Below are 14,914 nucleotides of genomic sequence, written 5' to 3'. Positions count from 1 at the left end.
ATTATAATAACAATGGATTCATTGTGAAGGAAGCCGAAGTGAGATGTTTTTTCTCATTGTTTATACGAGTTTGGACACGTGTATTTTGAATTGAGCTTTCACGGTTAATGATCCAAGAGCACTTTCGAAATTATCGGTTCAATCCCATTTTTTGGGTCTCCCTTCCTTAGTTACAAAAAATGTTATTTCGCGTCGAATATTGCCTCAGTCTCGAGTCCATTGCTTTCGTTGGAAATACTACGTGTCAGTTGATGAATGAATTTGATGGGAATATAAATTGGCTTGAGACTTATGGGGACAGTGGACGAGTCTGGTGGCAACAGGCCTCACGAAAAAAATATATTTTGCTTGGGTTCATAGCTAGGATGAGAGACGAAGAGTGGGAACTAAATGTGAACATTTGCCAATAGAGTCGAACAGGGCGAGGGTAAGTTACTCGCTGGACCAGCGGTTTCGACATTTTGGGATCCTATTTTTTTTCATTTTTGTGTCCTCTTCTTTCTCTCAGATAACGCTCCCCGGAGAGTCCTTTTCACGTTATTATACTTGGTCTTTCATTCGGACGGGTACGAGGAAAATTTCGGAGGCCTGGAACGATGAGAGATTTAAGACGTCAGGGCGTTACGAATGCGTCAAGAAAATATTCATGGGAAGATGAAAAACGCATTTGCATCTTTCGTATTATGCTACCAAAGGAGAGAGGGAGCGGAGAGAGAGACGATCTTTCGTAGACGGTCCAGCTGCAGCATCTCGAGCGTGAACACGTCTTCGCGGAAATCTCATATCGCTCATTCGCGATGACAGAAAAGTTATTCGGCAACCGAGTATAGTATGAATCTCGAGAAAAAGTTAGCACTTGCATGCCACGAGTTGTTGTATCGTTTCGCGCGTGATACAGTCGCGTGAGCAGACCTCCGAAACTCGAGTACTTCGTGATATGGCCGTTCGTCATTTTTATTGAATCTTTCATTTTCATATTTATCTCAGAGAAACGATTACTCTTGGCGCATCAACATTTTGGCGCTGAAAAATGCGTTCTCATATGAAAATTCATTTCTTTTGTATTTTTATTTCAGTCAGGAACGCCTTCGAGTCGGTAATGTGCCTGAAAATCCGAAGAAAAAGATTCCCACTGTTAAAAAGATTGAATGCGTTCCTGAATTCGGGATCGATGCCATCAGTGAAAATGGCGAAGAAGATTTATCCGGGGATATGTTGATGAACGGTCTCGTAAGATGCGTCACTCTCTCATCTAATTGCCAATAATCGATTATTGCGCAGTAACGAACTATGAACTGGAAACTGGATCACATTATGCTCGTACCAACTGCTGTTCGCTTGCACACATTTTCATATTCGAACGACTCCGAGAATCTTCACCGACAATCTTGGGGCGAGGAACATGATAAAAATCGGTTACACAAGAAAATGTGTCACAAATCTCTGCTTTTCTCGCCCCACCGATTTTCCCAGGTACGGATTTTCGTCGATCCTTCGACGGTACACTGTGAGAATAGATAAGAATTCACCTTCGGCTGCTATCAGCCGCATTTTTCACAGCGGATGATCCCCTCACAACGACATAAAAGAAGCATTCTATTCATTTGCTCTTTCAATTTTTTTTTGACAGTTCTACGACTCACAAGCGATTCGATTTTCATCGCTGCACAAGTGCAGTCGTTTTTTTAGATCGATAAGAAAGACCCTTAGCTTTATTTCCACGTGCGCGCAACACCGCCTTGTTTCGGACGAATGGCGAAGCGTAGGCGTCCTTTAATACCGGCTCTTTCTTCTCTCCGTTCCTCTTACTCCCTCTGTAGTCTCGCCAAGGCTTTAAGGGACTGAGATAATAATCCGGGAAACCGTGCGCAGCGGAGAGACCGGTGGATCATGTGCTTGACATTCTCAGACAATGTGGATAATCGTGGATGCAAATTGCCATTAAATCCAACGAGATTATACAATTCGTTATTCTTGCAGCGGCAGAGAGAGCGTTGAATCGAGAGCTCGGAGCTTTCGAGTTGTTTTTCTCCAGCGATGAAAATCTTACGGAATGAAATGAGCTAAAGTTCAGTTCCATCGATCAGCCAATTACCGAGGATTCAAATTTCCAGCTGTTCTCCACTGGTTATTTTGAAAAGTCAAGTCAATGGACCAGAAAATCGAACGAAAAATGCAGCAAGCAGAACCGTAGAGTCGTGGAAAGATTCGTGCAACATTCTTAAGTTTCTCGGGGATAAAAATAATAGCGGGAGAAATGACACCGTGAAAACCGAAATAGTTTCGGGCGAGCCTCCACTTTCTCGTTTCGCATGATCGTACGTTGTACCGTTATACGACGAACATAGAAAAAAAATCATACACGCGCGTAAGAATAACGAGTGATCCTCAAAGATTTTCGAGCGAATAGCTTGACTCAATTTTTTATTTTACAGAGAAAACGCCTCGTCAAAAAATCTTTCATGCGTCATGAAAACGTGACAAACAAACCGAAAACGATGTTCGACTCTAAAAAGTGCTCTCGCACTCAAATTGAGTGCTTTCCCCCTCCAGTTCCATGAAAGAGGGCTACATTTTTCGACATTTTGTTCACAATGCAGCAAACGAATCTGCACGAACAGGAAAAAAGTGGAAATCTTAGCTGCAGTGCACACTCGTCACGACGATCGTAATTTTCATATTATCTTCAATCAATGAATCGAACGTCGAAAAAAAATACACGAACATTCAACAATGAGTCAACAGAGTCATTTATATTTTGGGCTTAAAATAGATTTCATAGAATTTAAATATTCGATAAGTGTTTCGACACTCGATCAATTTGTCACTCCATTATTATTTACATTCGCATCTGTTACGGGAATCGCGCGAGGAAAGAGTGCGAAGAAAGGAAGGCCATTGACTTCCGGTCCTTCGAACGAATCTCGCACACGCCGGACATCGTGTATTGACTAATCAGGTCTCGTTACAAACGGGACGCTTACACACGCGGGTACGCGAATTGCGCAAGATTCTTTCTCTCTCCATCTCGCTTCTGACAGTTCTGCTGTATGATTATCAATGTAGCAAATAGATAAAGTTCTTTGCTCTCGAACCTTGTCATTGTCTACATTGAAATCCTCGTGTTTAAATATCGCCATGGGCTCTCTCATTTCGAATCGTCTCAAAATGGTAAAATTTCGTTTCATCTTTCGTGTCTGTCATGAATTTTTCGAAAATTTTTATTTTTACTTTTTTACTTTTTTTTTTTTTTTTTTTTTTCTATCAAACGGAGTGAAAAAGTCTTCATTCAATTATTTCTTGTCGAAATCGTTCGAGTACTTGCTAATTAGATGGGATTTGAAAAAAATAATATGAGAGAAGAAAATTTGTGTCGATTGAACGTGAAGCGTTCCGCGTTTGATACTGCGGCGTCGTGGATGCACGATTTATGCACGTATTACGAGGCGGAAAGTTATGGCTGAGAGTCCGTTTGCAGGTCAAGCACATTAATGCTTATAGGCGTAGCAGAGAGACGGAAGCTCGTCGGGCGCGTAAGCGATGAACTCGAGGGGGTGGAACCGGAAGTCGTACGGCGACGACGACGTCGACGTCGGCCGTACGACGATCCCGATCGTTTAGCCAGTCACATCAGGAAGTTATCGGTACATTGCAAAGTATAATGAGCATAGGAAAATTGCCGCAAACGTTCTAAATATACTTTACGCTGTTGAAGTTTCTTCTTCCAGGTACCAAAAATCCGGTTGAATTCAACAAATGTTAAATTCGTTGAGCCAATTATTTTTTAACTTTCCCGAAAATGTTTTCGTTTAAACTAGGAAAATTAGACTCGAATATGCGAGTGCTCGAAACACGAACTGCGTCATTGAAATCAGGCTCTGAGAACGTCCGCTCAACCGGAACTCTGCTGATGATAAATATTTTCGTAGATAAAACAGTTCCCGGAACGAACTTACCATCAGCCGCAGTCCGTTTGTCGTGTTGAATTTATCGAGAAATCGTCCCTTCATTTCTACGTGAATTTTCTTCTCCGCCCTTGCGATTACTCGGAGGACTCTAGACGGGGGAAAATTGATTCTTGGGGATCAGCTAATATCACTTTTTATTGCTCCAACTAAAATGGCTAAAACCGGAAATTCGTTTAGGAACAAATCGGTGGGCTCCTATTGAGCGTTTTTCAAGCCTCGGCGTCCCGAACTCCTCATAGTTTTGTCTTCGTAAAAGATTATTAGTTCAGCGATCTCTCGATACCAACAACAAACGACGCAGGACAGAAACAGCATGCAAAACCGGATGCGTCGATCGCTCGCCGCTAGAGCACGAAGCTCCCGGTTACTTTTTATATTTACATATACAAAGAGCCTCGCACGTGGCTACCATGCATACGTGCGTGTGTGTATATAAAAAGGCACAAGTTGGCCCGTGATTTAACCCTTTTGCCAACTCGTGCCGCAGCACGGAAGGAGACCGGAAGTGCCTCGCGCCAGGGGTTTATAAACCCGTGTCGCCACGGCGCGGGTGCGCGAGCGAGAGAGACAGCCGAAAGCGAAATCGTCAATGCGCACGTGCGCTTCTGTGTACGCTCGAGATTATACACACATGCGTACAGAGAAAAAAACCGAGGGAGAAACGAGTCGCAGCTTCCGGTCGCCAAGCACATAAAAGTCACACTCCAAATAATTCATTCACATAATGCCAACGGAAGTCGCCAGCTCTTACTGCAAACAGTATTTTGCGGCATTTCGCAAATAATGTGCTAACCCCCTGACCGAAGCTTGCTGGTAATAGGAAAATATAAACGCAGCGGTTACGAGGATTCTTACGCGAGGAAAGATACTCCGATGACCGTGGCTTTACGAAATGGAGTTTCCTCGAATGAGAACAGGTCGGGAATAAACTCGAAACAATCGGCGAAGGATTTTAGTGCTTGCCATATTTTTCCCCTTTTTCTGAACTCCAACCAAATCAACGCTGATAACACGAGTCTACAAAAAAATATTGCTGTTTGTCCTCAATTTAATTTCATTATTTTGTGCTTAATTATGCACAAAAACGAAGAAAAAATCAAATTTGCTTTTGCGATATTTACAGTGATGTAATACGGATTTTCATGTTTTCATATGAATTTTCATGAATTTTGATAAATTCAAAAACACCCAGGGATAAAAGTGGGGTTCTTACATTCGGACAGTGTCTTCAGATGACACTCGAGTGATGAATAACAATCAGGTGTTTCGTACGAGCAGAGAACATAGATTTACATGGAACAGCAAGGCCTGTGTTCATTTTTGAATAATTTTTCACTTTTTTGTAAGCTAGTTTTATAGTTAAATGAATCAAAATAATCCTACATTCATCTTTGTATGATTTTTTTACCAACTTTTTATTTCGCGAATCATTGAGTGACTACGAATTGCAAATTAGGTAGGTAACAGAATTGGAGAATTACTGGAATTGTTGGAGAACTTTTACAGATCATTTCGTTGGGCTCCAACGTTGCGAACTTCAGTGCCATGGTTTCATTATAAAATGAGCATTGAAATCACTGATTTTCAAATATGATCCAATCTACCAAAATTTCATACTCAAACGTCAACGTCAAATTTCGTGTTGACCCGTGTAGTGCAGCGAGAAAACAGATTTTTTGATCCAACAAAATTTTTCATTGGATCACTTAATCGTGAAGAACAAAATGAAGTTTGTAGGATCGACGCGACGCGTTTTTGTTGTGAAAAATATTAATTTAAGCTAGTCCCCCGAATGGTTCGACTGCCCGTTGAGCCAGCCAATTTCCCCCTGTACGTCGTTCCTCATCAATAAATTTCTTTCCTCACTCTCCCAGATTGATCATATCGCCAATGCATAAAGAATGAAAGCCAAGACCAACTGGATGCACGTAGTTAATTGAAGGAGCTTCGAATCGCGTCGGTCGAAACAGTAGCAAAGAACGCTTCGGAGACGAGGATTATGGGGGGCGCGGAGTTATTCGTGACTCGAAGAGGGAAGCGCCAAAGCGAGACGATGAGCCGTCACTGCTCATCGTCCACCGTCGTAGATCGTAGATCAAATGACGTACATTTTGAACAAGGTCAACGATTGTAGGATTCAATGAACTATGGAAAAACACGGTGCACGCACACGCGTCCTTCCGTATGAACACGATGCAGAAGCTCAATTGAATAAAGAATTGGAACAACATGAGGTTGCGGTGTATCGAGCAGGCGAGGATGGATGTTTACGAGATGATCGAGTGGCACGTAAAATCGTAAATTGTTGAGTACGCGGCGTTCGCTGCGTATTAATTTTCCCGGGGTGGGGCAACGGTAACTCGCCTCCCACTCCTTGCCCCGGCCATTGCATTCGCGCATGATAATAAAAGTGTGTGATCGAGCGTCGGAAAGCATTGAGCAAGAGCCCGAATACTAAATAGTCAACTTCCGGGAGAATCGGGCGAATCTGAGGTAGGACTGCGGAGAGGAGGTCGAGAGAAGGCTGAGCCCCTCGCGCGACGCGTCTCTTATCCGCAGAATCTCCGATGCCCGCTCACACACGAGGGGAGAGGAGTCTACGTGATGGTCGAGCTCTCGTGACCACGATGTGAAAAATCTCCCTCGACACGCTGAATAAAATACGTTTCGAACTATTCATATGTGTGAGAAGAAGGCATAAGCTGCGGAAGAAGAAGTCAAAACCGGCTCGGAATACGGAGCCTCGAACCGGAAGTAATTCAACCTTCGACGAACTTGAAATTCAGAATAAACTTTGTGGGAACGAGTCGGAGGGAACTCCATCAGGTTCAGTACATTTGATTGCTTCCTGCACTCATCGAATCGCTGCATTTTAGAAGAGGAATTGAGGATTCGCCTGGTGGAAAATTAGTTCGGAAACTATTTCTCCGACGTGTCGGCGGCAACGATTTTTCAGGACTTTTGTTGCCAATCTCTATTAATGCTTCTCGTGCGAAAGCATAAATGGAGATGAGCTCGTCGAGCTATCAGCCTTTCGACACTTCATTGATATTCCAAATGAGAATCTCCGTGTTCCCAGCGAAGCAGACCAATTGAAAATATCTGGCTTCGCTGAGATAATCATCGATACCGAGAATAGGCTTTTTCAAACGAACGTCGCGTTTACTAATTGAAAATTGATTTGGCTGGTTGCGTCTGTCAAAGGGTCTCGTGGCCTGTGAATTGTACTGTGAATTGTGTCGTTGCGATAGGAATTCTCGTATAGTTAGTCGAGGATCGGACGCATGCGGGCGTACAACGGCATCGAGGTCTGTACGATTCGTGGGAACTCTGTACTCGCTGGTTAAGAATATTGAGAATATTCGGCATCGAGGTATTTGTGTGTCGAACAATGCGAAGCGTTTGTGCTTGTTGTCTCGACATTCTGTACTGATTCGACAGTTCTGAAGACCCTCGGAGGCTCGAGTTGTATACAAAAACGTGTTATTGGAGATGAACGAGCGAGGAGTCGGTCGTTAAGGCCTTTTGCTCGGGCGATAATGATCGTTTATTTAGTGAAAATTGAACTCACCCTTCCTGGCTGCGTTCCTGTGCTTTCTGCACCTTCGATTCCCCACCGCGTTGTTTCGTCCGACGGAAGCATCGACTTGATCGATGGTCGGTATCGGCGGCGCCATTTCCTCGGGCTCTTTGATGAAGCCTTCCGTTTGGACTCGTATCCTGGTCGAATTGATGGAAAAGCTGGTCGGGGGGTTGTTGGTGCGTGTGATAGGATTGGCGCGATGCTCTTTACCTCCGAGAAAAGTACCGATTGAATGTCGTCTCGGGCCGGTTTCGGGGAGGTTGTGGTGCGGTTGAGACGCGGAAAGATTGTAGTATCGAGCGTCATCGATGCCGAGGAAGACTTCGGCGCTTTCGGAGTCGTCGTCCTCGTCGTCCGGATGCCCGGGGCCGTTTATTCGAAGGTTTCGTTCGATCGTCCGGTTGTTTTCTTCCCCGGGAAGTCCGCAGTAAATCATGTCGTTCGAGAGCAGTTCACTGGCCGATTTCAGCACTCTCCTCGTTGGCCTGTGCCTGCGATCTCTTTCCGAATGGGAGTGGGATCGATGGGGCAGATAAGGCGAGGGTGGTGCGACGTCCGACGGTCTCGGATCGCCTTTCAATATCTGTCGGGTTTTCTCGTTCTCCGCGTTGGCGCTCATCGATCGAAACAAACTGCGAAAGCTCTTCCGGCCGCCGTTGGTGCTCGTGCCGTTACCAAAGTTCGACGCTTTCGTCAGCATTCCGGTCGTTTCCTCGGCCCCGGTCGTCGTCGAACACGATCCGAAACTCCGGTCGCTCTCGTGATGCGTCAACGTGCTCGTCGTCGATCCCGATATCACGCTCGAGGACGACGTCGTCACACCCATGCTCGAATTACCTCCACGCTTCCGAAAAAACGCCGCGAATGTTCGCGGGTTCCCGGCTCCTGGAGCGCTCCCGGATCGACCAGTTGGCCGGGCAACCCTTCCACTCGAATTCCCGATCCGATCCAACGAACTTTTGCCGCTGGTCGCGCCTCCGCCACCCGTCAGCGAGAAGTACGATGGATTGTCTGTAAACATACGGAATTTCGACGCTTCGTTATACAACACGATCTTCAACGGTCTTCTGCGCTTTTTGCCTCCTCACGAGAACAATAAAACATCAACGATTCTCCACTCATATTGATTAAACGATGCTCATCATTCATCCCTTCGAGATTTCACAGTTCAAATATTTTTCAGCAATCTCAATCGCTATCAGTGCGCCGTATTATCGATCGAAGTGAAGTTAAAAAATCACCGCGCGATTCAACACAAATCATAATCGTCATTGATGCAAAACAGTCCCACACTCCGATTGACAAAAAGCCAAGCATTCACGCCTCGAAACGTTCGCGGTTGAGGCATCAGCAAATAAACACGATTGCCTTTCGGTGCCTTCCAGCTTTCGTTTGTCTTCGTAAACCCATTGAAAAATAATGACGTGTTACTAGAGTAAAGACGAATAGTGGGTGCGCTCTCGAGGGCTCGTCGCCGACTGCTCGTCCCGATGGTCAAAGGGCCTCAGAGCGTCGAGATGGGGCACAAACTGCTGCAGGGGTTACCTACAGCGGTACGAGAGCAACATTGGATGGGAATGAGAGATTTAAAAGCCACGAGGGACCGAATACGGAATGAGATGTGTACATTGCCGTATATTTTGTGACGCGCGAGTCCAAGTGTGTTGCGCGCTGCTGATACTGTAGTACTATGCACGTGCAGCTCGAGTGGGGATGGACCGGACGTTGCATTTTTACCCCCACTCTACCCTCGAATGTGCACCGATGTAGCGCTCCGCGAGAACTTGCCGAGGGGAGAGAGGAAGAACAGAGCAGGGAGAGACCGAGAGAGAAGGAGACAAAACATCGAGAGAGATATATCGTGGGAGAGGCAACAACCGGAAATCCACGTCTCCATTATCACTCGATCAATAATAAAACATAATCATGAGGGAGGCAAAAAGGAAACGTTAAGTTTTCGACTGAAATTAGGGTCAGCCAGCGCAAAACATCAACAGCGCTGACGTAACTGAGATTGCAATGAAGAGGGGCATTGGAGATATTAAGAGGATCGACTTGCAGAGCGTTCCGTCGCGTCATTGTCCGCGAATCGTTGTCACTTTACCTGTGCACTGCTCGAAGACTCGAGGAATTACAAGTTTTATTACAAAAAATATTGGTAATTTGACTCTCGGAGCTTCTCTCGGTTTTGTACTGTGCCCCTTCGCCAATCGCTCTTCCATTCGCATTTTTATCTCTCCCTCTCATGAAGTATCTCGTTGCAAAGCATCGTCACCGATGCACCTGGCGTTCGGGCTCTTTGCGTTCGATTACCGGAGAGAGAACGAATCAAAGATCTTTCCTCGAAGCCCCGCCCGAGGATGCCCGTTAACGGCAATTACAAGAATTCGTTTTTAGTATGTACGCCTTTACGCAAGCCTTGCGCGTGTACTCGTTACCTCGAATCACCAGATTCGTTTCTGCTCATACAAAATCGAACAAAAGTTTTACCCCCCGGCCACCCCCCTGACCCCTGAGGCCCCCGTCACAGCTACTTTGGCGAAGCGATTGCGGAGAAGCAAACTCAAAAATCGCCATAATTTTCTACGTGGATTTAAGGTTTTTATTTAACTGTGAGTCGATAAAAACGTAAACAAAATACTTCACCATTTATATCAAGACGATGAAATACTTTTGGCCCTTACTGTATTGTAAATATAAAATAAAAAAAGGGGGATTCGGTCGTCAATGAATGTGACACGGAGTGACAATGGATGGGAATAAGATAGCGGCGCGCTAACGAAAATGCGTGCCTGGAATAACTTCGATGAAGATTTTTATTTCCCGAGAATAGGACGTGTGTGAGAGAGCTTTGACTGCGCCGTGATCCACACAGATTTTGATGTGCATGGAAAATTCTACGAAAAGTGGGACGGTGGGATTTGGTGATGCCATCGATTCGAATCTTCCTCTTCGATGCATTTCGTCGATGTTTTAACAAGGAGAGGATCGAAACGTCCAAAAAACTGAAGGACCAACGATGTCGGTGATGAATGTCAATTGGAAAAATCATGAGTTTTTGTATACTCACCAACAGCCATGATGGTTTCTGATGCTTCAAAGAATTGGAATCATAGCCTGGAACAGAAAATCGATATTTGAGTTAATGAGGCGTTGTTGCAATAAATATATTAAGGCCTTACATTCGTGTAGAATTTTCAAAAAATAAATTTTTTTTTTTTACTGATTATTATTCTTAGTTTCAGGCGTATTTCTGTGAAAGTCGATTGTAAAAATTCGCTGTAGATCGAAAATTATTGTAGAAAACGTCACTGCCCAACGAGAGGGCCTGACAAGCACTTGAAACTCTAAACGCGTTTTTCTCAAAACTCCTTTTTCTGGCACGGTCTGCACGATAACTCGAACAGTTTTTAATATCTTTTGATGCTTTTTTTTTTTAATATTCGAAATTGTTTTCTCTAGTCTGTTGAGTCGGATTTTTGAAATTGTGATTAAAAAAATTTATAAACATAATTAAAGTGTATGACACGAAATGCACACTTTTTTTTAAACTGCCGTAAATTGCTGAATTTTTCGAATTTCAAAAATCCGGCTCGACAGACTATAACTAAAACCTTATTTTCAAAAATCTTTTTAGGTTTTGCAGATCTATCAACATTTCAAGAAGAAATGAGACCGTGGAGCAACTTTTTTTTCATAGTGCTTCGGGAAACGTTCGATGTCGTAATTTTTGAAAAAAAATGAAATAAATCTTTTCACAAAGTTTAAACACTAATAAACGATGTGTAAAAATTATTTTTATTAATTTCTGTTGCCGCATGTCTTCTAAAAAAAGTTTTTCTTTTAGCGCGTGTTTTAGACACTGCTGAACGTATGTAAGACGTTAAGAAAAATATGTCGTGATTCAAGAACGCGGAATAAAAAGTCTTTCGTGTAGTTTCGCTCGATTCGGAAATCACGAGAGGCCGCTATGCGTGCTCGGATTTACCTCAAAACTCGATTTAATTCATGGCATCGTAGATCGCCAACGTGTATATATAAAACTAGTATTTTCTATCTACCTATAGACATGCACTTGAGTGCAACACACGCCGTGTCCCTACTTTCATTCATTGCTTGGAATAGTCGCAAATATTATATTTAGAGGAGTCCTCCTCAGCGGTTTCCCTTCCCCACTCGCTTTCTTGCACTATTTCTCTCCCGTTCTCGCCCTCCTTGCCTTTTCTCTCTCTCTCTTTCTCTTCATATCACTCCCATCTCCTGCTCCAGCTCACGCTCAATGCACGTAAGATTTCTCATGCCAGAATTTATCAAAGTCGACACAAACTAGCTCATTCACATTTCCTACCAACTCGGCTACTGAGCTAATTATTTATGGGGTCGAATTGGCGAAATACTCGAATCAGTAACACGGGGTGGATTGATATTTCGAATTAGAATTTCATTATTTCGCCGTACAGTATGTAGAGAGTAAGACGAACGGAGGGTTGGGTGGAAAAACGTATTTAGAGGTGGATAGAATTGGGCTCGAAATAAAAGAATAAGCGAAAGAGGACTCGAGCGAGAAAATAAATGAGGCGGATTCGGTGTGGATCGAAGGCCGATTAAATTCCTCGGATGTTCGAGTGCGCGATCGCACGTTGGCGGTCGAGGAATGCGTCGAGAAAAGTGCCTCGCGCATTCGGTGTTGATGTATTTGCAGTTACGAAGACTTTTCGTGCCCGAGTGCCGATGCGGCTCTTTATTCCTCGAACACTCGAACACTCGAATAAATAGTATGAGTTTGTGCGAGTTTATACGCAAAGGAAGAACGGCAAGGAGTGTGCGGAGCCTCGAGACTATTTCCGTCGACGTTCCTGCATCGAAAATCCCTCGGAAGAACGTCGCTCCATAGAGCGAGGTGTAAGGGAAAGCGAGCCATGGAGCACGCCGCGCAGGGGAGGTTTATCTCCTCTCAAACGCATTAATGCATTGCACGCATGTTAAATTTTCACGCGTCCGTGTCCCGCAGCCTAATCGAGTCACTCTCCTCAATATATTAGTAAATTCTCTCCGTTTGCTCTTTCCTCTTTCGACGATGCATCTACGATCGTTTGGCCCCGGTATTCTGCATGCCCGTTCAGGGCGAGGCTGATTCCAGCCTCTCTCCTTCCGCTCGAACGAAGATCATAAAGATCGAATTTGGATGAAGGATCCGTGAAGAACGAAATGAAATTCGTTTGCTTCATTCAAGAACTTAATTTATTGGCTCCAATTGTTGCATGTCTCTTTCCCGAAACGTTTTTAATCAATAAAAGTTTTGTTGAACCAACGATTTTCATTTGTCCGCCACGAATCGTTGATGTAGAGTACAGAAAAATAGCTGAAGCAGCCAATGTGTGTTGCGCCATTTCGCCATATTGCTAAATAATTCAAACGGCAGGTCGCACAAAACAATGTTTCTTCGTGACATTCCCTTATATGAGGACGCAATTGCGATAATAGATCGCGTTGTAGACAATATATATGCGGAAAGATATCTCTCGATTGGCGTTGCAAACACACCGTATATAAATACATTGGCAAATATACGCACGAGTCGTTTATACGTATTGATACAAACATGTATAGAATCCGTTTGGTGTCACGTCGAGGTTATACATCGTTAGTAACTCCATTGGGAGTCGGGCGAGAATAGAAAATACGGAATTAGATTCGATTAATTATTCCGCAGGCGCAACCGCTGAACGCTTCGTTGGTCATACGGTGAAGCCGATGGAGGAAATTGCCGCACGAACCTGAGCTCCGTTCCCTCTTCTTTTTCTCGCTTCTCTTATGACCCTTCATTTCTTTCAGTCCTACGTGTGTTTCGGCCAAAATACACATTTCGTAAGCCCTTGTAGCGTGCAAGGCGCTATGAATAACGATAGGAAGGAAGAGACCTTTTGCGAAATTGAAATTTGAGGATTAAGGTCTCTCGGCGGTGGGTTTTAGACGAGGGCGAACGATCCGATGGCTCGAGTCGTCCGGAGTCGTCACGTTCCTCGTCGAATCTGCTGCCGCAGCGTAAAGAAGCACAATTCCGCGAGGAACTTCTTCAGGGAGTTTTGTGACGTCCACGATTGAGAAGGAAAAATCAAGGCTTTTCCGATTTCTTATTAAAAACGTTATGAAACCGACGAGAATGAGAGCGGAAGGGAGAGAAAGAGAGGGTGGCAGAAAAACATGGAAATTGAATTTTCTCCCTTATGCTCGTGGCAATTTCACGAGTTTCACGTTTTAACGAGGCCAGACCGTACAATAACGCGTTCTCGGTGAGTTTTAACATCTCTTTCACTCACGAGCAGGGCGCCGAGTATATCTGTACAAGTTTTAGGAGGGAAGCGAGCGAGGGTGTGCGCAGCACGTGCTACTCTCTACGAGAGATGTCTGGAAACGTTTATAAAGTGCGACTGAAAGGTACCTAGTAGCAGCGGAACATATAATATGTACGTATAAGTATACACACGGGCTGTTAAGGAGGGGAAATGAGCTTGGAAGAGTAGGTACTGAAGGAAGAAGGGTCCCGGGCATCCGGAGGGCTTTTTACGATGGAGAAAAGACCCTGCACGAGTTCCAGAGCGAAACGACCTTATGCGCGCGTGTTTCACGAGGGAATGAGTGAAATTACCTTTTAAAAATTGTTGATTCAATGTTTGTCCGTCAGCCTAGAAGCCCTGAAACTGTGTTTCGGACTCGGTTTTAAAAAAATGGTTTGAAAAACGACGACCTGGAGCTCTGCGCAATGCGCGAGAAGATCGTTTTTTCCATGATCGCGGTACGAGACTTTCTTCGAACTTTTCATCTCGAATATCATATCTAAATCGTTCGAGCATCTTTCATTTCGTTCCGTGGAAGGAGTAATCGTCTGAGCAATTGTCTCGAGAACGTGGCTCCTCAAAGCCGCGATTATTTTTTTATTTTTTTTTAAATTTTTATCATTTCCTCATGAGATTTATTTTTGGCCGCTCCATCAATTACACGACGGCGATATACGTATCTAATACTACGAGGGAACAGCGTCCCTCGAGTATAACACGCCGAATAAGCGAGAGTGCAGAAAGAGGGTTACGAGAGAGCAGGGGAGTCGGAGGGAGGTCGAATATGCACCTGCGTTACGCTCCGTGTTTCCGGTGCAACGCGTGCCCCTACAGACATTGATTGCGCGCGCGCGCTTTTGTCACGGTTCCGTGCCTTCCGTGATTGGGACACGCTGCGCGGCGACCTCCGCGAGTATACGAAACGTCCGAAATTTCGTTATTTCACAACCAACGAATTCGGAAGTTTTTGAATCTTCTAATTTCAGTGAAAAAAAACGGATTATTACAAAATTAAGACTGCTCCA

The 14,914-nt window shown here is 44.4% G+C and overlaps 1 protein-coding gene across 1 annotated transcript in view; it reads right to left on the bottom strand.

The window, feature by feature from the left end:
• stumps (DBB domain-containing protein stumps) overlaps nt 1–14,914 on the bottom strand; it is a 31,449-nt gene that overhangs the window by 14,891 nt on the left and 1,644 nt on the right. The window contains exons 2-3 of the mRNA XM_043415632.1: nt 10,622–10,668; nt 7,540–8,562 (exon numbers count right to left, since the gene is read on the bottom strand). Of these exons, the coding sequence (XP_043271567.1) occupies nt 7,540–8,562; nt 10,622–10,631 (1,033 nt within the window). The 5' untranslated portion in view covers nt 10,632–10,668. The remainder of the gene's footprint in view (nt 1–7,539; nt 8,563–10,621; nt 10,669–14,914) is intronic.

This window comes from Venturia canescens, chromosome 4 (assembly GCF_019457755.1).
Source record: "Venturia canescens isolate UGA chromosome 4, ASM1945775v1, whole genome shotgun sequence".
Taxonomy (NCBI): Eukaryota; Metazoa; Arthropoda; class Insecta; order Hymenoptera; family Ichneumonidae; genus Venturia; species Venturia canescens.
The sequence above is the reverse complement of the archived record's forward strand: the minus strand, read 5'-3'. Positions and strand labels throughout refer to the sequence as shown.